The sequence below is a fragment of the Corvus moneduloides genome, chromosome 12, assembly GCF_009650955.1.
Source record: "Corvus moneduloides isolate bCorMon1 chromosome 12, bCorMon1.pri, whole genome shotgun sequence".
Taxonomy (NCBI): domain Eukaryota; kingdom Metazoa; phylum Chordata; class Aves; order Passeriformes; family Corvidae; genus Corvus; species Corvus moneduloides.
In genome coordinates, this window is record NC_045487.1 from 368,123 (window position 1) to 390,006 (window position 21,884).

General features: G+C 50.8%; 1 protein-coding gene across 4 annotated transcripts in view; it reads right to left on the minus strand.

Annotated features, from left to right (window-relative positions):
- ZFHX3 (zinc finger homeobox 3) overlaps positions 1-21,884 on the minus strand; it is a 401,385-nt gene that overhangs the window by 27,296 nt on the left and 352,205 nt on the right. For all 4 annotated transcript variants that reach the window (XM_032121503.1, XM_032121504.1, XM_032121505.1 and 1 more), the window contains one exon: positions 1,074-1,181. In XM_032121503.1, coding sequence (XP_031977394.1) covers positions 1,074-1,181 — 108 coding nt within the window. The remainder of the gene's footprint in view (positions 1-1,073; positions 1,182-21,884) is intronic.

Genomic DNA, 21,884 nt, shown 5'->3' on the forward strand with positions numbered 1-21,884 from the left:
TCCTTACATATTTTGAGATACAATCTTTTCACACAGATCAGCCTTTTTAAGTGCTTCAGATTTGGGCAAAGGACCCTATTTACCCCTGAAGAGATTTAATCATTAAACAATACTTACCTCTTTCTGTGACACTTCACAAAATGGTTGTGCTCAGGATCACACAATCCCACACAATGAATTGAGACTAGAAACCAGCTACAGCCAAGCAAAATTGCACTTCTGGGTTAAGAGTCAGTCTGTGGCAGGAAGGAACACACGGAGCAACCTCAGCAAGTGCAGCCCATATTGAAAGCACAAACTTCAACAGCCCACAAGGCCCAGATTGCTCTCTCCACCAGTTAGGACACATCTTCCATTGACTGAGACTGAGATGTGCTGAGATTATAACTGTAGAGGTGAAATACCACATTCCATTTTGGGAAGACTACGTAAGACAAAATGTCTTTGTCTGGGGCTCAGCAAGGGGCAACCGTGAACGCAGCAGGAGAAGGCTGCCTGGAAGAAGGGTCTCTGTGCAGACCGAGGCATTGCACGGACCAATGCTGAGCCTGCCAACCAAATGGGACCTGGAGCCAGAATTGCTGTGCCCTGGGCCAAGGAAAATGAATGCTACCTTCAGCACCGCATGTTCTGCACCTAGGCTGAAGTGGTCAGCAAGGGCCAGATGAGGGTGGAAGATGGATGGCCTTCTCCAGAGTAGGCCAATCATAGAATCATCAAATGATATGCTTAATCCAACCATGTGCTGGCTGCTGCCAGGAGGGGTTGTCCCCTTCTCCCTCCTCCTCTCCCAGCTGTTGATCCCCATTGCCTGGGTCCAGTCCCAGAGCACCCATGGCCCAGCGCCAGCCTGGGGCTTAGAGGGGGGACACATGACCCACCACAACTCAAACTACTGAGTATGTCAAGAAGCTACACCCAAAGCCTTCACAGAGGATGACACTTATGTCACACTGACATGCTGTGGTCAGTTAAAAAGGGTTTTGTGGACCAGTGTTCTTCCCGCCTCTCTTTCCTGGATTTAAAGAAAATGATGGACCAAACATCACCTCGTCTACATCACAGAATCATACCTGTCCATTTACTCTGGTCCTTGTCCCCTCCACTCTCTTGCTCCTTGGCAGGCTCCTCAGCATCACCAGCTGTTTCACTGGGCCCTTCCACATCTTCACTGGGTTCTTCTGAAAGAAGAAAAGCAGAAAGTGTGACACAGACATGGAAGGCAGAACAGAAGAATATGTAGCTGCCAGTGAGTAAGAGCAGCAGCAAGGGCTGTGCACAAGTGTTGGGTGGCAGGTATCAACATCGCCCAGTGTTCTCCCAACACACCTGCTTATAGAAACTGTACAGGAAAGAAGTGAGAGATGAAGACAAAATGAAGAACCTCGCCTACTTTTACCACCTGGAGCTACTAAGGTCCCCTGAGATGTCATGTACAGTTACATGGTTGTCTACACAAGAAGGTTCTGCCCAGCCATGTCAGGGATTACAGAAGCATCAGGGAGCGACTGGAGCCTCCAGCACCTTCAGCCTCATCCTTCCTTGTCATCCCCCTCTCAGGCTCTTTGGCCCCACTGACATGGTGCAGTACTGACCCTGGTCACCAAGATGCCAGAGTCCACTGCAGACACATGATGTCCCTCCTGCTCAGACCAAGCTCGGAGCAGCTTGGTCTGCTGCAGCCCCAGCCCATACATGAGGCACAGGAGGAACATGCTGGCAGTCTTGCCTTCATCCCAGTCAGGGGAAGAGTCTACAAACCCGGGCAGCACCATGCAGGTGCAAAAGCATGGAGCAAACACTCGGTGAAGTGCTGAAAGCTCAGAACAAAATACAGAGCGCCATGGTCCAGCCCGTAACAACAGCACAGGCACAGAGCGTGTCAACCCGCTGTGGTGCAGCTCCACTCCAAGGCACCTCATCAGGTGGGGCACTGGGAGTGAGAGCGCTTACACCAGGGTGTAGCAGCCACGTTATCACCTACTATCATGGCTGTTAATGTACAGTCCTGGTAACTGACAGGGGTTACCCCACCACCGGGTTAAAAAGGGCACTTTTAGACCACTATACCCATTTTTAGGCAGGATAGTTTAAAATTTTAACTCGCATTATCTGGTCATGGTAAACCCCATGAACTCATGCTATCCTGAGATTTACCTGAACCACCTAACTGGTTCGAGCACCAACCCCCATCCTCCTCCTAACAAAGACAGGGCTAGAAATTCAGATTAAAAATATATATTAGCAGCTTGCAGATACTCAGCAGTGCCCTTTGAGGATATGACAGCCTAAATTGGGAGTGAGAGGGGAGATGGGTGGCAATGCTGACAAAGGCATCCAACATGTAGAAAGGCACATATCACTGGTGGAGGGGTGAGATGGGCAGTTTGCCACGTGAGCCGAGTGCTCAAGTTTACTGGGAGAAGGGCTGTGAAACCAGCAGCTGGGTTCACATTTCAGAAATTAAAATTCCAATCTTTTTTCCACTCCAGGGAAAAAACACAACAAACCATCCCCACCCCAACCCCACCACCCTAGTGCCTTCAAACCACAGGGCAAGAGTGTCCATTCAGCTGGGCAGCTGCTGTGGAAGCAGATTTTAGCTGGTTTTATTAAAAACCTTTGTTAATGGGTTTTCTATATTTAATTTAAATCATCATTTTAACCATTCTCTGCTGGCTCAGGTGCTCTGAGGCCCCCCTGGACACCATGAGGAGACGGCCCCCATTGCCCATGGCCCGCAGCTCATCACCCACCGCTCATCACCCATGGCCCATCACCCCCTGCCCTGGTCCCGGCCCCACCACCACGCAGCCCCAGCCCCGGCCCCGGCCCAGAGCCCCCCGGCCCAGAGCCCCCGGCCTGGCTGAACAACAAAGGGCGCCTGGCGCAGCGGCACTCCCGGCTGCGACCCGGAGGTGTCAGCATCGGCATGGGAGGAAGAGGAAGGGCGAGCCAGGCTCCGCCGCTGTCTGGGCTCTAACCTGAGCATGTGGAAATAATACGTGTCTTCCAGTGTGCTGTCTGGTTCGAGGGGAATAAAATAGGACATTCATAAGCAGTTACACCATCTGTCTTTATACCATCATCATCATCAACAAGGGAAAAAATAGCTCTTTAAAATGGATGAAAGCCCAGGCGGACAGTAACCGGAAAAATGGGAGCTATGAATACCAATAACGGGAGAAAATGATTAAAAAACAAGGCTACAAACAGCAAGTCCCCAGCACAGCCGGGGCTGCAGCTCCTCCTGTCCATCCATCGCCAGCCTGGACTGAGCCCCCACATCTCTGGCACTGAGCATTCCACAGCCCCTGTGCCAGGAACGCTCCTTTCTGAGGACACGAACTGCTCCTGGCTCAACACCCCGCACCAGGCAGAGGGCAGGGAGCAGATCCAGCTGCGAACCCTCCTCCTGCTCCACCCTGAGCTGGTTTTTTTCTGAAAAGTAATTTTTCTGAAGCAGGATGGGAAGGGAATAGAGTCTAGCACACCTGCCCAGAGAGGCTCTGAACCAGCTTGGGTAGGGTCCTGGTACCATCCCTGCTCATCTCCTTGCTGCCAGGGCCTCTGGCACAGAGCCCCGGGGAAGGGGAAGCGCTAACTCCATCTGCCTCGTGATCCCCTTCCAGCAGACTTCTCTGGAAGGCTGAGGCTGCTCTGCTCATCATGCTCAGTGTGGCCTGTGGCACAGCCACCAGTGCTCCCACTGAGCCCAGAAAAGGTGGGGACAGCCACCCCTGAGCTGGTTCTGTGTGCTGCACTGGGGTCTGACCAGTTGAGAAGTTGCCTCCAACGCCCACACCCATGTCTGACCCACCTTCTGCCAAGCAGAGCTCAGCACTGACAGTAAAAGCAGCAAAGCTCCTGCTCCTGAAAGGTCTGTGCCCACACTCTCCGCGGCTGGTGAGCCACAGCAGCAGCTTGAGGGTGCAGCGCAGGTCTGGAAAGCAAACACCTGTGTGAAGGCACCCAACCATCCATCCCCTGTACTCCTTTGGGGCATCCCTCTGTGAGAACAAGGCCAGCAGCATATCTGGTAGGGAAGATCTGCTCCTCCTCTCAATCCACTGCACACCACAAGGAGCTTCCATTGCCACTGCAAACCGGTGTCACGCTGCACACGACCAGAGCCCACCACCGTCCTCATGTAACGACCCACAGGACCCACCTGCAGCAGAGTGTGCAGACCACCCCAAGACCAGCTCCTGCGGCTGAACGAGTAGTGGTCAGCAAGACACAGGGAATTTACTTCCAAACCACCGTGACCTTTTCGCTACTACCTGACCCCTCCTCCCAAAAGCTGCACGTGCTGTTGGGACTCCAAAGGTGCAAGAGCCGTTGCTGTGGGATTTGTATGGGGGAATCATGCTCCCAGGAAATCCAAACAACACACACTGTGCACTGGTTCCCATGCCAGAGCTCCATTCCTGAATCCGTGGTGCTTTATTAATAACTTTTAAAAGGAATTTTCCAACTGCCAGGGCTCAGGTCAACGCTGAGAGCAAGGAATTGTAGCCCCTGCAGCTAAAGGAGCTGCTCTTCCATCCCAACCCACCTGTCCCATGCAAAATCCTAGGCAGAGTCTTTGCTTCCTTCATGAATAAATCATTTTAGAGAGCAGTATTTCCTTTTAATTTAAAATTAAACCATTCACAAAGTGGGGGGGGGGGTAGGGGGGAGAGGAGGGGGAAGAGCAGGAGAAGAGTCTGGAAAATCACAAGTATCTGACTTCTGCAGAGGTCAGGGAACCTTTGACTCAGTCACACACCAAAATGTACCCAAACTGCTGTGCGCAATTGCACAGGATCACACCACTGAGGTCTGTCCCTTCCCAAACCCAGGAAGTTTGAGAGCTGGAGAAGGTGGCAAATGCTGACGGGATCCAGACCAGCTTGAACAGCCCAAGACCTCTCACCTCTCTTTTTCCCAACCAGGTTTTCCTTAACAAACCCAGAGCTCTTATCCAAAGGGATAAAGGGTATTTCTTTGGTGGTGGAAATGTAGGCATGGGAAAGAGCGTGCGCTGCCTCTCCACCCTCCGGCAGGCTCGAGAGCTGAGAAACATTAGCTGTCATGAACCACAATCAAATCAGGTTTGAAATATTTAGCAGTGGCTTGGAAAATGTGGCGGTGCAGCTCTGACAGGCGAGATGTGCAGACACCCATTTTCCATTATAATGGAAATATCAAGCCTGTTCTGAATATGTATAACCTAGAAAAATGTATTGATTTTTCATTCGGCATTAAAAAAATGAAATACCCTGCAGCTGTCAAAAGCCTTTTGTTAAAAGCTCATCTTTCCTGGAATGAGGTTTACCAGAAACAAGTTTTAATTGTACACAGGGTCTCTCCTTTGGAACAAAAAGAATCTCTGACGCTCCCCTTTTCAGGATAAGTAGCCAAAAAAGCCAACAGAAAGGCAGGACTGAGGGCTGGCTGGCTGCTGCAGGCCGCGGCTGTCGGGGGTGAGGGGCTGGCCGCGCACAGCGGCTGCGGGCACGGACCAGCGCTGGCACCGCCCTGCGCTGCCGAGGGGCTGCCCCGCCGGCGCCCACCAACCCGCCTGAGTCACAAGTTCAACTGCTTGCAACCACTTTAAACTGAGTCCCCCAGGGCCCTGGGTAGAGAGGTTTGGGCTCATATGGAGGAGGAGGGAGGTCCACAGTGGGTCGATGCCCTCCTGCATCCTGGAAGCCCAGGATGAGCTCAGCTGCACCCGAGCTGTGCCAGGGTCACCATGCAGGGCCTGGTGCAGCTGACTCAGAAAGGGTCACAGAGGCACAGGGAGGGTAGTCCCACCTCACACCATGCCCATGGGCCCAGTGCCCTCTGCTGTGGTAACAGAGCAGAGGTAGAACCCAGGTGGGGGTCTGACTTCAGCTCCCGCTATGGATGCATGTATGTGCTGCAATACCATCTGTGCCAGCTCCTAACGGGATTACTCTGCATCAGCTTGTTCATTCCTACTGTTTTCCTGAAAGGAAGAGCAGGACTCCAAGCAGTGCAAAGCCAGCACTAGGCAAGGTTACGAGAGGAATGCCACGGAGCTCCAGCCTGGATGCAAAGCTGGTGGATGAGTCCCACCCGACAAAGGGCTGCAGGAAAACAATATAATACTACATGTACCTTTGTTTAATGACACTTATTTCCCAGACAGCTCCATTGCAGAGCATGGCCAGAGCACCTCTGCTGCTTTCACTGACAAACAGAAACTGCTGACTATGGCGTGCTCAGCTGACATAGATATCAGAGAGTCACAGAATTGTTTTGGCTTGGGAGCAACCTTCAAGACCATTTTGTTTCAAACTCCTGACATATGAAGGAACACCTTCCACTAGACCAGGTTGCTTCAAGCCCCATCAAACCTGGCCTTCAACACACCCAGGGATGGAGCATGCACAACCAAGAACCCCTTCCCTGGGAGAGCACTGCCATTCTCCCACTCCCCGGGAACAAGGCTGTCCATGTTTTTCACAAACTGGGCTGTATTTTAAGCCAGTGAAACCCAACGGGGACTTACCCCCTTTAATTTCAGCAGCACTAGAAAGGTTGCTGTTATTTTCACATATGAAATATAAAAAAAAAAAGGCAAATTCCTTGAGTATGTTTGTAGTGGAGCGTGATGTGATTGTGTTGTCATTTATGGGAAATAATCGCAAGCCCATCTCTCCCTTTCCCCCCATTTTCCAGTCCAAATAACCATGAAAAATTACACTTCAATGTCAGGAGGACAACAAAGGAGGGGCTTTCTCCTGCGGCTTGACGGCTTTTCAGCCTCCCCTTTCTTGGACAAAAACTACCTTCAATTCTGTTTCATTTTAAACGTGATCTAACAAATGCATCTTGACAAGTTCCTTTCTCTTTTTCTTTTAAACAGTATTTTGCACAGTTTAACCTAGCTCCAAACTGGAATCAGCTGGAAAGGAGATGCATGCAAAAACACAACCACAGATCAAACAGCAAAACAAAAGAGCCCATCTCCAGCTCCAGGTCTGCAGGGAGAGGACAGAGCAGTCTCCACACAGAGACCTGCGGGACAAGGGTCCAGAGACAAAGGGGATCTATGGGAGAAAGAGGATGCACGAGTTGGGTGGCAGAGGTAATGAGGCAGGAGCATAGCAAAGGTGCCCGGGGGATGGGTGCCCAGCCCCACTTTGTGAGGGAAGGCAACCCTGGCCTTCTGCTAAAGACACATGGTGGAACTGCTTGAGCAGACAATGGCAGGTTTGGTAGAACCATGGAATCATTTGGGTTGGAAAAGCCCTCTAAGATCATTGAGTCCAACTGCTCCTCCAGCGCTGTCCTGGCTTCCACTGACCCATGTCCCCAAGTACCGCATCGGCGTGGGTTTTAAATCCTGCCAGGGATGGCGACTCTACCACTGCCCTGGGCAGCCTGTGCCAGGGCTGGACAACCCTTTCCAAGAAGGAATTTTCCCAGTACACGACCTAAACCTCCCCTGGCGCAACTTGAGGCCATTTCCCCTTATCCTGTCACTTGTTCCTTCAGAGCAGAGCACTGCAGGCCCTCAGCAGAGCAAGAGATGCTTTGTGCTCACTGGGAATATAGGCTCACTTCAGAGAAACTGCAGAGGTCCACAAACAAAACCAGCGCCAATGCCAAACCGAAGTTAGTAGCCAACTTTAGCAACTTCGCAACAAGGTACATCTTGAGAACACTGTAACTATAACAAAACTGAGCTATAATTAATTCACACTTAGCCTTAGGGGCTGAATATTCACAGGAGAGCTCCTAACAACTTTAACCCGTCATCCTCACAAACCACACTTAAATGAAACACTAAAATGTCCTCTTTCTGTTTTTTCTTTTAAATATACAAGTCCTACAACTGCTACTCTATTCTCCCTCTCCATGGTATTGCTCCAAGGAAAAGTTAATTAATGTCTTGCTGACCCTCTTTCTCCCCCTCCCCAACTGTTTCCCCATCTCAGCATGTTTGGAGTTCTTTTAAGCTCAGCTAAAAAGTTGGGAAAGCCATAATTGCAGTGCCCTGGTTAACGGACAATTAAAATATCCCTGCAGCCTGCGGTACCACAAGTTCCCAACACAGACATGGGGCAGTGGAGGAAAGTGGTGGGGCTGATCCAGGGCAGGGGAGCAGGTCCACAGCCGGGTACAGTGTCCACGGCAAATTGTCACTTCTTGTCCCCAGGGAGGCAAGTTTTTTGTTACAAAGAACATGGAAAAAAGACCAATAGTTCTAAGTGAATGTCCCTAAGGATGGTTTGTACATGGGGTGAGTCCTAGAGGGTCTGACACCCATGGTCTGGTGGGTTTGTTCTTGACTAGATCCCAGTGCCGTGTTGGCAGGCTCTTCCTGGACCTCATTTCTACGAAGTAACAATATCCCCAAACATGGGAAATCATAAATGGCCATAAATAATATGTATAATAAAAAATGAAAGAGGATCACCCCCAGACATGCTGCTGCCTCAAGGCAAAGGCAGTTGAGGGAAACGACTGGATGTGGCACTCAGCACTATGGTCTAGTTGACACAGTGCTGACTGGTCAAAGGTTGGACTCAATGACCTTAGAGGTCCTGTCCAACCTAAATGGTTCTGTGACTCTGAGGAAGGTGGGAGGGAGCCAGCAGGGATGCTCAGACTACCAGCGTCGGGGAACAAGAGGGGTCACTGTAGTGGCAACCAAAGTCATGTCTGCAGAGAGCCTTTAAGCTTTTAAGGGGACTTTGGAGTTAGGAGTTGAGCATCCCCAGGAGCCCTGAGAAGGACAGGACAAATACACCCAGCAGGCTGGACAGACACTTTGGTAGCACAAGCACAATACCTGTGCAGGCTCACCAGGCAGAAAAACCAGCCTGGCAGAACTGCAGTACCAAAGTTTTTGGTGTGAACAGCTGAAGAACAGAGGCCATGGCAGCGAGGCGGCCCCTCGAAGACAGAGCCCCACTTCCAGTCCTGTCAGTGGACAGCCTGTGGAGTCTTCATTCCCACGCCATCACCTCTCTCCCAGCCCCTCTGCCAGCACCCTCAAAGCTCTCGATACCAAACACCACTTGGGCTGGTGCAGAAGAGAGCAGGTAACACAGGTGAGCTCCTGCATGCACAACCAACACCTGCTGAAGAGAACAGGGAGGGGAGACATCCCACAGCTCCACAGCCATGGAGCTGTCCTTGAGGGCATGCTTGAGGCGTCCCACATCACCCTGCATGGCAGGGATGGCCACTGCCTGGCCTGGGTTGTTCCTCCCTGGGTTTGGGTTAGTGGCACTGGCAAAATGTCAGTAATTGCTTTTCCCCTTGTACTAACAAGCTTTCAGCAGCAGCGACTTCAGTTTCCTGGAGCCAACAGCCCCTTTTTCTCCACCTCTCTTGGCTTTGGGTAATTGAAAGCGACTGCAATTTCAGCGCTGCCTCTCCAGCACTCAGCTGTACTAGGAGGTCAGGGAATGTCGAGTGAAGCCTTTCCACTCACCTCCCCACTGCCGCATGCGCCCACCGAGGCAGTCTGTCCACGGCCCCGAGAACTGGCAAAATAACAGGGGCTGCGAGCAGCCAAGGGAACCCGAGCACAGCCCCACTGCAGTGGGGACAGGGCTGCCCACCGCGGCCTTGCACCACAGTGAGCTGCAGAGCCCTGTGACCCTGGACTTCTGTTATTTCCTCTTAATTTAAAACAGCAGATGGGTTTCTTTTCAGAGAAACTATACCTTCATTCTTATTTCTTTTGCAGCATCACAAAACCCTTTCTTCTGTGATGCCCATGTCTCCTGACACAGATCAAGAAAGGATCTTCCACCTGTCATCAGATCTCAGGTAAGAATGGAGAACAGCTGCTCCAGCTCCCAAGTGAAACATAGAGGATCAAGAAAAAGGGAAGAGCACAGAGCAGCTCCCAAGGAGACACTTGAGGGTACTGATGGCTCTCAAGCTGCTGGCCTGTGGTCAAGCAGGGAGGTAGCACCAGGTGGGCCATGCCAGTGGACTGGGTGGACAGAACCTTTCAGCCATCCCAGGATGGTGCTTGGTGTCTGCAGTCCTGAGCCTGGCTCCTTCCCACTAACAAGGGCATGTCAGGTGCTCTGAGGACTGGATCCACTCCTGGAACCTGGAGCAAGGCGCATGCACAGGTGGTGACTCCAGCAGAGGCCTGTGATAAGAATTTATTTCTCTCAATTACAGGCGCTTGTCCCCAGCCTCAGTTCATCAGCACAGCACAGCCGAGTCAATGAAAGCTCCGTAACACGCTAATCAGATGCACAGCGACTTCCTGGAGCTGCCGGCTGCTCCTGAAATAAGTGGCAACTTTGGGATGTGGGTTTCCAGTCCTGCCCTCTCTCTGCTCCCTGTGCTCTGTCTATGGCCAGGCCAGAGGTGGTTCCCCTGCAGGGTCCAAGGCTCTGCCTTGCACCACACACATGTGCAGAGGGGCAGGTAATGCAGTGCTTGTCCATATGCTTTATCTCCCTGCCCACAGGGATCCCTCTGTGCCAGAAGCTTCCAAGGATGAGTTACAGATTTTCAGATTAAGTTTTTGAGGTTTTATTTGAGTTTGACACAAACTATTTGTAGCCTTCAGCCCAAAGCCATTCTGAAATAACTGGTGAATGTCCTGGGCAGACAGAGAAGGGTCTTAATACTGCCCTCACAGAGCAAATGTAAGACAAAAATGTCAGGCAAAAATCACTGCTGAGTTCCCTTCTGATGTCCTCAGAAAAGCAGTGCCTCTGCTTCTCTATTGCAGGTGTCAGGCTGCATGTGGCAGGTGGGGAGGGAGGGCTGTGTGCCCAGGACAGGGTGATGTCCCCCACTCCCTGGGATGCCTCTGGGCTGTGGCCATTTGGTTTAAAATAAGCAAACAAAGAGCCCTTCCCATCCTTCCCCTTCTGAAGGGAACCACAGGAAAAGGCTGTGAACTCCATGCTGTGACTCCAGTCTGGTGCAAACCACCCATGCTCCAGCACCTCCACCGCCTTCACCGAGCTTCTCTGGCATGAGCCGCCGAGGCGCCCGGCACAGGGACACTCTCCCTGCAGCCTGCTCGAGAGCTCTATCGATTCGACACACACTTGGTGCCTTCAAAGTTGTTTATGATCAATATGCAAATTGCCCATGGCATTGATCTGGTATTAATTTTCAATTAGGGAATCCACAAGGGGTCTCCCAGGGTCAATATCCGACAATCCAAGGTAACTCCACGGTGGAGCCTGTGGGACTGATGCTGCCCAGGGCCTGGGGCTGCTCCGGCACCTCCTGTCCTGATCCCTATGGACTGTCCTGATGCCACAGTGGTGCTGGCAGCTGAGGCAAGCCCCTGGAAAGTGGATTTAGGCAGCAGCCTTCATGCTGTGTTAACACTGTTACTGGTACTGGCGGTGTGGGGAAAGCCCAGTGCAGGGCTGTGCACAGCAGCATCTGCGGTTGGTGGGGGCTCGAGAGGTTCCAGCAGCTTCCCAGCAACAGAGTAAGAACCCAAATGCTGCCTTACACCATGGAACGAACACAAGTTACAGAAACCTGTGCACCTCCAAAAACATCTAAGAAGTGGGAAAGGTGCCCGTGTGTTACACAAAGGTTCCAAAGTGAAAGAAAGAGCTGAAAGTGCCTTGAAAATCTAGAGAAGCATGCCCCTTTCCAGCGATGTGACCTATCCCACCAGCCACCCTCCCAGCTCCCTTGCTCTGGGAGGCCCAGAGTGAGCTGGCTGCTGCTCCAAGCCCCATGGTGGCACTGGAGAGGTGATGTCCCCTCCACACCAGAGAGGTGATGATGTCTCCTTCATACAGGGGAGGTGATGTCCCCTGTGCATGAGCCGGCCTGTGCCCACCCATGGCTCCACCACTCACTGTGCTAACCAGCACATTAGCTACCCAGGCTAATTGGTTTATGGATAACATTAATTACCATGTTGCTCATTAATGGATGAAATCTTTATTGGTTCCATTGATCAGCGGGACTTGTTAGCCGGCCTCCTAACCAATGGCGGATGTAACAAGCTCTCTTATTGGCATATCAATTAATGCAATCAATTTCTGGCCAGCGGCTGCCATTCGCTTCCCTGCTTGTTAGACTGGGGGAGACAGAGTCATGTCAAGTAAGCATTTATTTAAAGGGTTTCTAATTCTTCTTGAGCTGACTTCCCAGCAGGCTTTCTGCCACACAAGGGTTTTCTGCCTCCAGAGACCTTCCCCTTTCCTTCCCTCCAGAATCAGATCTATGGCAGTCCCTGCAAAATGAGTAATTTCTGTGAAAATATTTATCGAGTCTGGTGAGTAGGAACAGCCATGGCAAGAGGTAGGGGATTGACAAGTCAGACTGTGCAACTATCCCAATTTTACACACTGGGGAGACTGGCAGGAGCACAAACCCGCTCCCCAAGTACAGATGGGCTCACCACCCATGCCACAAAGCCTTCCTGCACATGGATCAGTGCTAATTCCAGGGTCAGTTCCCCAAATTAGCATAGTTTTGTAAGGGAATAAGCCCTGGCTACTTCTGCTCTATCCCACCTTCCAGAGCAAACCCAGACCACATCACACGAGGCTGCATCCACATTCCAGGTGGTGCCTGCAGCCACTTCCTCTGCCTCAGCCTGGAAAAGGAGAGCAGGATCACACTGCTCATGGGAGGAATTAGCTGGAAAACCCATGGAGAAATGCCATGGGCTTAGGGGAGCCTGACAGTCCTGCCAGACCAGTCGTGCTTTCCTGAGGAGGGTGGCACAGGGAATGGCCCAACAAAACAGCACAGAGCTGGTCATGGTATGACAAAGACTGAGAGATCTTCTGAGCTGTCTCCCCCATGAGCAAGAAGGGACTAGCAGGTAACTGGACAGGAGGCCAACAACATTCACAAGGAGTAAGAGCCGCTGTTCTGATTCCCAGATGTCTGCTCTGTTTTCTTTTGGAGTATTGGCCAGAGCTTGTTCACAAAGACCTCACATCCCATCCTACTGGGCTGAGGCTCCTCCGCTGGCAAGAGGCCCCACATGCCCACAGCAATCCTTCCTGGCCTGATCCCCACTCCAGGTCATCACCCAAGTGACTGTGTAGGAAGGATCTTCCCCACCAAACACAATAATAAATCAAACTTTATCAGAGCAGAACTATAAATCTGTGAAGACTCCAATAATTTCTAGCCATGGGAATAACACCACAAAAGTACTTTTTAAACTAATTACTCAGATTCTGAAGTGCTGCCCTAATGAGCCTTCCTTCTGCCCAGAACTTGCTGAGAGAAAAAAAAAAAAAATCTACCTTCAGTACAGTAATTACTGCTTTCCCCTTCAAACTTCTAACTGGAGATCAATGCTGCATTTTAAGACTCATTGATTTACAATTAGCCTGGCTTTCCTGCTAAAGTGTTTTTAAAGCAGAGTTTACTTTTATTTTATTTTGAAATCTCAAAGATCTGGTTCTTAGATTTTACATCCTCATGAGAGGTGTGCTCGGAGCTCACAGGGAGGCAGGCACGCATCAGAACAAGAAAAGAAAACATGCTTTGTTAGGCTGAGACTAGAAATAAGAGACTGAAATATTTAAGGGATAAACACGAAAAAAGGCGAAAGAGGAAAAGAAACAAAGCCAGAGGAAGGGAAGAAAAAGTGGAAAAAAAGAAATGTAATTGCAAAGAGATGTAAAAATAAATTGCACATTAAGGAAGGAGAGTCACTGCTGTGTGGCTTGGAGCTCTCACTGCTCCCTTGTTCATCAGCATCCTCAGGAAACTCAGCAGCAGCTTTGTGCATCTCTGCAAAACAAAGCACTGGTTAAAAGCAGTGCGTGGCGGGGCGGCGCTTGCACAGCCCCGGTAGCCCTGGCTGCTGTGCAACCTGTCCCGTGAGGAGAGCACAGGGAAGTGAAGCCATTAAGAATGCCATGCTGATTGCTTCAAATGTGTTTTCTCTATGCCATAAAGATAATAGCCTCATGGATACATCTGCCTGCTCTCTCCTGCCTCCTCCCCTCCCGGCATCATTTGTTTGGCATCCCCTGCCCTGGACTCCCAGCACTGTAGCAGCTGGACACTGGGATCCAGAGAGGCTGGGGGGTCTCCACCCCTTGGAGATGCTTCAGACCCCAGCAGAGACAGCCCTGGCTGGCCTGTCTCTGAGCAGGGCCTGGGCTCAGAGGCCTCCAGAGGCTCTGGCAAGCTCCACTGCTCGAGGAGCCTACAACCATTCCAGAGCATTGCAGCGCTGCTTGGTTCTGACTCATTTTTGTGTCATTTCTGCAGGAAATGAGCTACATTGGACAAACCAGTTCGGCCTTTGCCTCCTACTTCTCCCTATAAACCCAACATCAGGAAGGTCTTCTAGGATTAGCGTAACTGGCAACCCAGCTGGAGACAGACGGAGGAGCCAGGAGGCAAACGGAACCACCGGCAAGGGTTTCCAGTTGCGGGGCCAGCATAGCAGTGCAGCCCACCCTTCACTTATGCTCTCACATATTTTATTCTTTACTACTGCAGGGTCCCAGGTGCCAGTGGCAGATGATGATCCTGGAGTGATGAAAGCAAAGCAAGAAAATAGGGAAGCATCTCTCCTTTTTGTGTTGCATTTTAGAGAAAGCTGCTTAGCCCCATTTCAAAGACTAATACGAAAAAAGTGCAATTAAATCCTCGAAAAACTGACAGATCAGCAAAACAAAACCACCCGGAGGAGAGCACGATTGAGCCTCATTAAGGAAGAGTTCAGTCTGTTTTTAAAACCTTTCTTAACATTTAGCTGGTACCGCTCAGCAGCCGCCACTCCCAATGCGCCTGGTGCAATTAGTGTCAGAACGGAAAGGAAAAAATCAGCCTACGAAACAGGAATTAAACCACCAGATCCAGGCGACAGAAAAAGGTTTGGCTGTAGCAAAACCACCTAAATTTGGACAATAATTCCTCCTCGGGGTCTGTGGCAGTGCTCAGGCCCGCTCCATGCGCTCAGACACACACACACACACACACACACACACACACACACACACACACACTACTTACAGAGCACTGTGTTGGGGCAAATCTGGGCTGTATAATCCCTGTCCCCAGCCCCTCCCTGTCCCCAAACACTCTACATGGCAGTCACATCCCTGGCGAGGGCAGGTTTATGACAGATGGACAGTAAATTACACTGACCTCAACAGCAATTACAGCCACCTCCTTGGACTATAAGGAAATGGAGACACAGGGACAAATCCTGTGCTGTCCTGGCCAGACCCTTGGGCAGGCGGAGCGTGCGGCGCTGACTAACCCCACGCACCGCAGCATGGCGAGATCTATTCTTTTGCAGTGGGGGTGGGGATGAAACGCATGGGAGATAGAAAAGATGGCAGAGAGAGATGAAGCCATTTTATTAAATCAGGCAAATTCTAATTTATTCTGGGGAGATGGAGGAGAGAAAATGGATTCATTCTCAGCATGCACACTCCGTATCATCTGATCCAATCCTCACTGCCTCGCCAGAGGGGGAGGGGGCCTCGGCCGGCTGTAGTGCTCCCACAGTCAGAGAAAAAGATTAAAAAATAGGATGATTCTCCTTTCCGATTGTACAGCAGTCACGGGGGAAAAGACTTTTCCTGGGAACACCAGGTGCCAAGCCCTGCTGTCAGCTGTGTCCGGGTTTGGGGGTTTGCCCCTTGGGGATGTGAAACGGGCAGCACAAAGTCCAGGGCCCACCACAGCACATGCACCATGCGGGCAAAGTAAGCAGAGAAAGTTGTGGGAGGAACATCCCGCAGGGATCCTGCACACTGCCATTTTTGGTGTTCACCCCAGCACGCACCCTCACAGCTGGCAGAGTTATCACCATCGTTCTTCACCAGTAAGAGACACTGCAATAAAAGTGTCACGTGGGCGGTGCTGAAGTTGTTCGTGGGACCTCAGGTACCCGCGGGCTCATGCACTAGTGCAGAGCACCACCAGAACACCACTGGTGCACGGGGTCACGGGCACTTCAGGCTGCCCATGCCGCAGCCAGCACAGTGCTTCCATGGGTCTGAGCAGAACTCCGGAGCTGAGCTCCCCTGTGGCTCCAAGCCAGTGCTTTGGGAGCCGAGGAGCCCACCAGGCACTGCCAGACTGGAAGCCATGAGTGAGGGCATCCCTTGTGGTGAGACGGCTCAGGTTATCTGAAATGACATGGAGAACCCAAGGGCTGCCATGGACTCTTGTGCTGGGGATGGCTGGTCACTCTCGTGACAGTCAGGTGGGACAGCTCGTGCAGAGATGTTTCCAAGGGAAGGTGATTTGCAAGCTCTGTGTTTGCTGGATGAGTGTGATGGGCACAGCTGCCTGACATGCAGAGTGAAGCCAAAGAAACTCCTGCTCTGGAGAAGAAATGTCACTGAATGGCACTGCAGAGTTTTGGAACAGGCACTGAGTGAAAATGCAGAGGTTTGGTTAAACAGCACTGAGGAAAAGCAACAGAGCTCCTGCTGCAGAGGACAGCCACTTCTGGATCTCATGGGCCAGACATCCTGCCAAAGGAACAGACACCTGCGGCCCCTCGCTGCCCACACAGGAGGTGAGGGTGCTTTGGGATGGGCATGGACAATGCCGGTGCACCCAGAGAGAGAGGAAGGTGGGATGTTGCTGCCCAAAGCTCCATGGGCACCAAGGTGTCTCCTATTTCAGAATTAACCAGAGGAAAATGGGAACAACACATTATTAATTACCAGTGGTCAAGTAAGTGCAGAAAAACAGACAAGACCTTGGGTGAATGAGAAGAATGCCAGCCCTGGCCAGGGCAGAATGCCTTGGGCCTCACTGTCCTGTGTAGAAATCATTCTAGTTATGCTTGCAGTGATTAAATGAACTTTTTATACAACATCCTTCCAAAAATACTCCCCTGCAGGACCCCCCTACCTAAAACCATCAACACTTGTCCCAGCTCAGACTGGGGCCTTGAGGGAGCAGCTTTGCAGGAGGGAAAAGTCCAAGAGCCTGGGGAGAGGGGCCAAGGTGCAGCACCTGGAGCACAAATTCTGAATAGGAGAAATTCCTGTTTTGCATCCAACTCCAGCATGGGCAGTGAAGCTGATTTTATGACTTATTTATTTATTTTGTCTTTGATGAACAGAAGGTTAATATAAGAACAACTCCTTGGCAAACCTTTAAGGGTAATTCAAGCGACACTGATGTGAATCAATGTTCCCTTTGTGAACGCATTACTTGGCAGAAACTGGCTTTTTGTAACCCCCTTAAACCTAGCTGGCAAAACAAAAAGAGAAAAAAAAACGTCCTTCAAACAAAAGGATGAGGTGAAAATAAAGAGAGAGTCGACTGCACTTTATTCTCTTTCATAGAAGCAAATGGATTTGGTGCTTTTTATACATTAATCAATCAATATCACTGACTGTACATCAGCGGTGCAGCCAAGTTATGAATGACCTTTCTGGCAAAGAGGACACTTTTAATGCTCATAAGACTGCTCATAGCTTAGCAACTTTCCGAATTTATGCCTGCATGATTACCCCTCGGAGGCAGGCGCCCGTGAGCGCCGCACTAGATATGACAAGGTTAGTCCTTGCCAATTTGTGCAGAAGGAAGGGGATGCTGCCCTGCATGGCTGCGGCCAGCGGGGGACGGGCTCGCCTGGCAACGGGTGGTCACCTCACCTGACAGGTCCTGTGGAGCAGGAGGAGACCAGCAGGCCCCTGACCCTGCCAGACCAACACAAAACAAACCACGAGTGACCCTCCACGCCACACACGGAAAGAGAACAGGAGGAGCCAGGGAGTAGGTGCTGTGGAAGGGAGAGGCGGCTGCGCAAGTGAAGTGGAACGGCTGGCGCTGAGCATGGCTGGCAAAGGCCAAATTAATCCCATTGTTTGGCCACAAAGGAGGCAGCAAAGTAGCAGTGGAGGCCAGGGAACAATCCCAAACACCCAGCCCTAATTCAACCTTCACCACTATGAAAGGGGGATGGGAAAAGGCCAGAATGCTTCAACTTAATTGGTAACCAAATGCTAGAGCTGTTCCCAGAGAAGGTGCGGCAGCGCCTGCACACGTGAACACAGAGATGGGAAGTCACATCGGGCTGTGCCCCTGGGGTGCCCTAACCCTAACCCTGGGGAGCGATGGCGGGGCCATGCAGGGCCCCACGTGCACCATCTCAGAGCAATGTTGAGATTTAGGGGCTTGGGGCCCCAGGCTGGGGCAGGAAGGGCACTGAGTGGGGATGTTCAGGGTGCATCGTGTGGAGAGGCCAGCACATCCCTGCAGGCCAGTGGAAACCTACGCCTGACACACTGACAGGGGAGAAAGCACATGTGTAGAACAGAACAAAAAACCCAAACCACTGCTATTTATTTAATGAAGTGACCACAGATGAATGAAAAGCCTGAAAAGGGGTAGGAGGAGGTACCCACACAGAGAAAGAGAGGGCTCAGGCTCTTTGAGCTGAAGGTGGCCTTCACAGGAGCATCCAAGTGAAGGTTCAGTAGAGTTGGACTAACACTGCTTTTCTCACTCATCACTCTTGGAGGGACTGACAGGGGAAAGGGGAAAAAAAAGTGCAAATTGGAAGCAAATACAGATAGTAATTTCTCATACAGCTCCCAATTAACCTTTGGAACTTGTGGCCTCAAGAAATCATTAAGGTCAAAACAAAATATATGGCAAAGGCATCGAGATGTGCAACTTGGAAAAGCAAACTGAGTATTTGGAATAAATATAACCCTCTTGCTTAGGGGCATGAACTGAATTTTAGCAGGAACAAGGATGAGACCTTGATTTGAGGTAGGAATTTGTTTATGGGTCCCCAGATTTCCCTCTGAAGCAGTCAGAGCAGGCAGGACACTGGTGCTGACAGGCACGTTATTAGCCAATCTTAGAGTTTTAGTGGAAAAATAAATGCATGTGGTAGCTCCTTCTCAGGCAGTTCTGAGGATGTTAATGTCATCACCAGAGGATCAATAGGCCTCGCAGAAGGGACAGGAAGCAAGTGCATTTCAGAAGCACAGGCAAACGGAGGACCAGAGCAGGGACACAGGAGAGTGGTCCAACATGCACACCGCAGCAGTGGGAATGCTGGAGCGGGTCAGGCCAGGGGTCACTGCCAGCCTGAGCCAGCTGCTGTAAAACCCTATGTCACAAATCATCCCCCTATAATGTATGGAATCTCATTTTGCATAAGGAAAAAAAGGAATCCATTTCAGAACTCAAGCTGTGTATCTGTTGCCATTAAGTCCATAACCTACAGATGAGAGGTGGAGGAGAGCACTTCTTATCCTCACAATGTCTCCTCTGAACAAAGGTCTCAAAGCACTTTTTCATCTTGGGCAGTGCACTGGGTTTGCATGGCAAGGTTTGGGTAGCAGGGGGGCTCTTCCTTCAGTCCTGCCAGTTAAAGACCATCAGACATGTGCTCCTGCAGCAGAAAGAACTCTGAGAGAACAACGGCAGGGAAAAGGCAGGAACAACCAGGAAAGGAGCTGATGCCCTGCAAGGGTATTCCCTGAAGAGAGGAAGGTACAAGGACATTCTCTTCCAGTGCTGACTATGACCCTGCAGACTTGTATCAGCTTTTATACACAAATGGATCTTTCGTGCAGGACAGTGAAGCCTATACCCCAAATGGCCATGTTCAGTGGCAGCAGGCTTCAAACTCACCTTCCAAACAGGATGGCACACCAGCGTGCTGCTCCAGGTCTCACCCTGCTCCACTGTTTACTTATGAACCACTCAAACATCCTTGCTGCCTCCAAACACAAAGCCTGTGCCCAGCTGAATGTGACTGACCTTTCCTTTCTGCCACTGTCCCCAGCCAGGGCACATTAGCAGGGAAGAAGGTACTGAGGTCCCACCAAAACTCTGTGCTGAAGCTCCAGCCCCTCTCAGTTCAGGTCAACAGTGGAACAAGACTCCAAACTAATACACCAAGAACAACACGGCAGCCAGGAAACTTTCAACTCATTAACCTGGGAACACAGGAGGAGGCATGTTCATTCCAGAGGTATTTAATTTGAAGCCCAGTAGCACGGGAAGGGAGGAAACAAAAGCGCAGCAATGGCTACAAGAGTCAGACCTGTGGGAAGGTGCTGGATATGAGCTGCTGCAACACAGTCTATGAGAGAAACATCATAAATCAGGGCTAGCAGTGGAGGAACAGCTGCTGGAGCACATGTCTAAGGTTTTGGAGGGTTTCTTTTTCTCCATGCTACCAGAAGATAGAAGCAGGGGGTTGGGTCAGACACAGCACCTGAGCAGGGGCGAGGCTGGGACAAGACACAGCATGGCTACACTGATGGGACCTTCACCATGAGCCGAGTTTGCTGTCAGTGTGAATCCCATGTCACTCACATGGACATCTAACCTGCTCCAACACACCTTGAGGCCATGCTGCAGTACCTGCAATGCCTTCAAAACTTTACTGATTCACTCCTCACAGGGGGAGACCTTCAATCTTTAACCTGCACCACTGCAACAACCACGTCCTCAGGAGAGTTCCCTATTCTACATCTGTGCAGGAGAAAGGAGAAAAGAGAAACAGGGAAGAGAAGCAGAAGGTGCAGTGGGCACCATGCACTGGGCACCGGCAGCAGAGCTTCAGGGATGGACTACCAAGAGACAGGGATGCCACTCTTGAGTCCCAAGGGAAATGGAGCTCAGGGAGATGTGGAGCTCTGACAGCTGGGCTTCAGTCTGGCTCTGGAGTTTGCATGGATATGGAGAAAAAAGCGGAGAAGAGGGACCGGGAGTCTCATAGTGTTGTACTGCAGCATCTGGTGATACTTCCCCCTTTACTTTTCCTAAGTGGAAAGGGCTTTAAGATGCAGTCAAACAAGAAAAACATTCTAGAGCAAGTCAGCTGTCAGAGCTTCCTCTCCTTCTGCTTAATGAAAGCCATGAGCTCCCCAGGACAAGGGGTGGCTGGAGTGGGATGGAGCTTATGAGATTCCTGCCACGGCTGGGTGCTGCTGCCGCATGCCGTTGGCCTGCCCTCCCCAGCCCGGCCATCCCACCGCTTCCTTCCGCAGGCGCCTCCCGCTGCAGTTTCATTAAGCAGATGCTTGAGGGTTTGGGTAGGTTTCTGTTACCCCCCTTTTACCAGGGGCACAGGAAAAAAGTCACAACCAACTTTAATAAAAACAAAATTAAAATGATTAAACCTTTCATATCCTTTTGAGATTATCTCTTTGCTGCTGGTTGGTCAAAGCAGAGCTAAGGCACAACTGCTCTTGACTTTAAACTCAAAACCAACCCCAAAAAATAAAAAACAAAGGAAATCTGCCTCTGCCAGATATTAAAGAGAACCAATTTTATCCCTGCATTCTGTGGAGCCAGACCTGAACAGCCCCATGGTATCCCAAATGGAAAAGGACAGAGAGATGCTGCTGGGATGCGAATGGGGTTCCTCAAAATTTAGGTGGGAGAAAGGAGACAAGGAGGGAACAGATAGAAATTATGTTACAGGGCAATACCAGGAAAGAAAAGTCCCCTAAAAGTTTCTCAAACCGTTTGGGCTCTCCTCACATCCTCAGGCCTTCCGAAGGAGTCAGCTGGGCATAGCCACCCTGATCCATGGCTGCCAGAAACACCTTTGCTGGATTTCAATGACCATTAAAGCAATGTGAAACTAAAGCAGAACCAAAAGCTTCCCTAGTCTCTCTGCCTGACCACGGAGGAGAGACTCTGTCATCTGCCCAGCCTTGGGATGGCCTCCAGTGGAGAGACCCTGCCAGAAATACTGCAACTCTATTAGGAACTTGCTGGAAAGGTAAAAAGTCCTGAAGCCATTCAATCCATAAGAAAAATGAAAAAATTCCAAGGTTCACCAGAACAAAGGGGAAGGCAACAAACTGTCCTCTAAATGAACACATGTGACACGAGATCTTGGAAAACAAGAGATAATCCTGCCTGTGGGGGTAGTTGGTGGGGTTGGCAGGGAGATCAGAACTGCTGCAGTAAAGGGA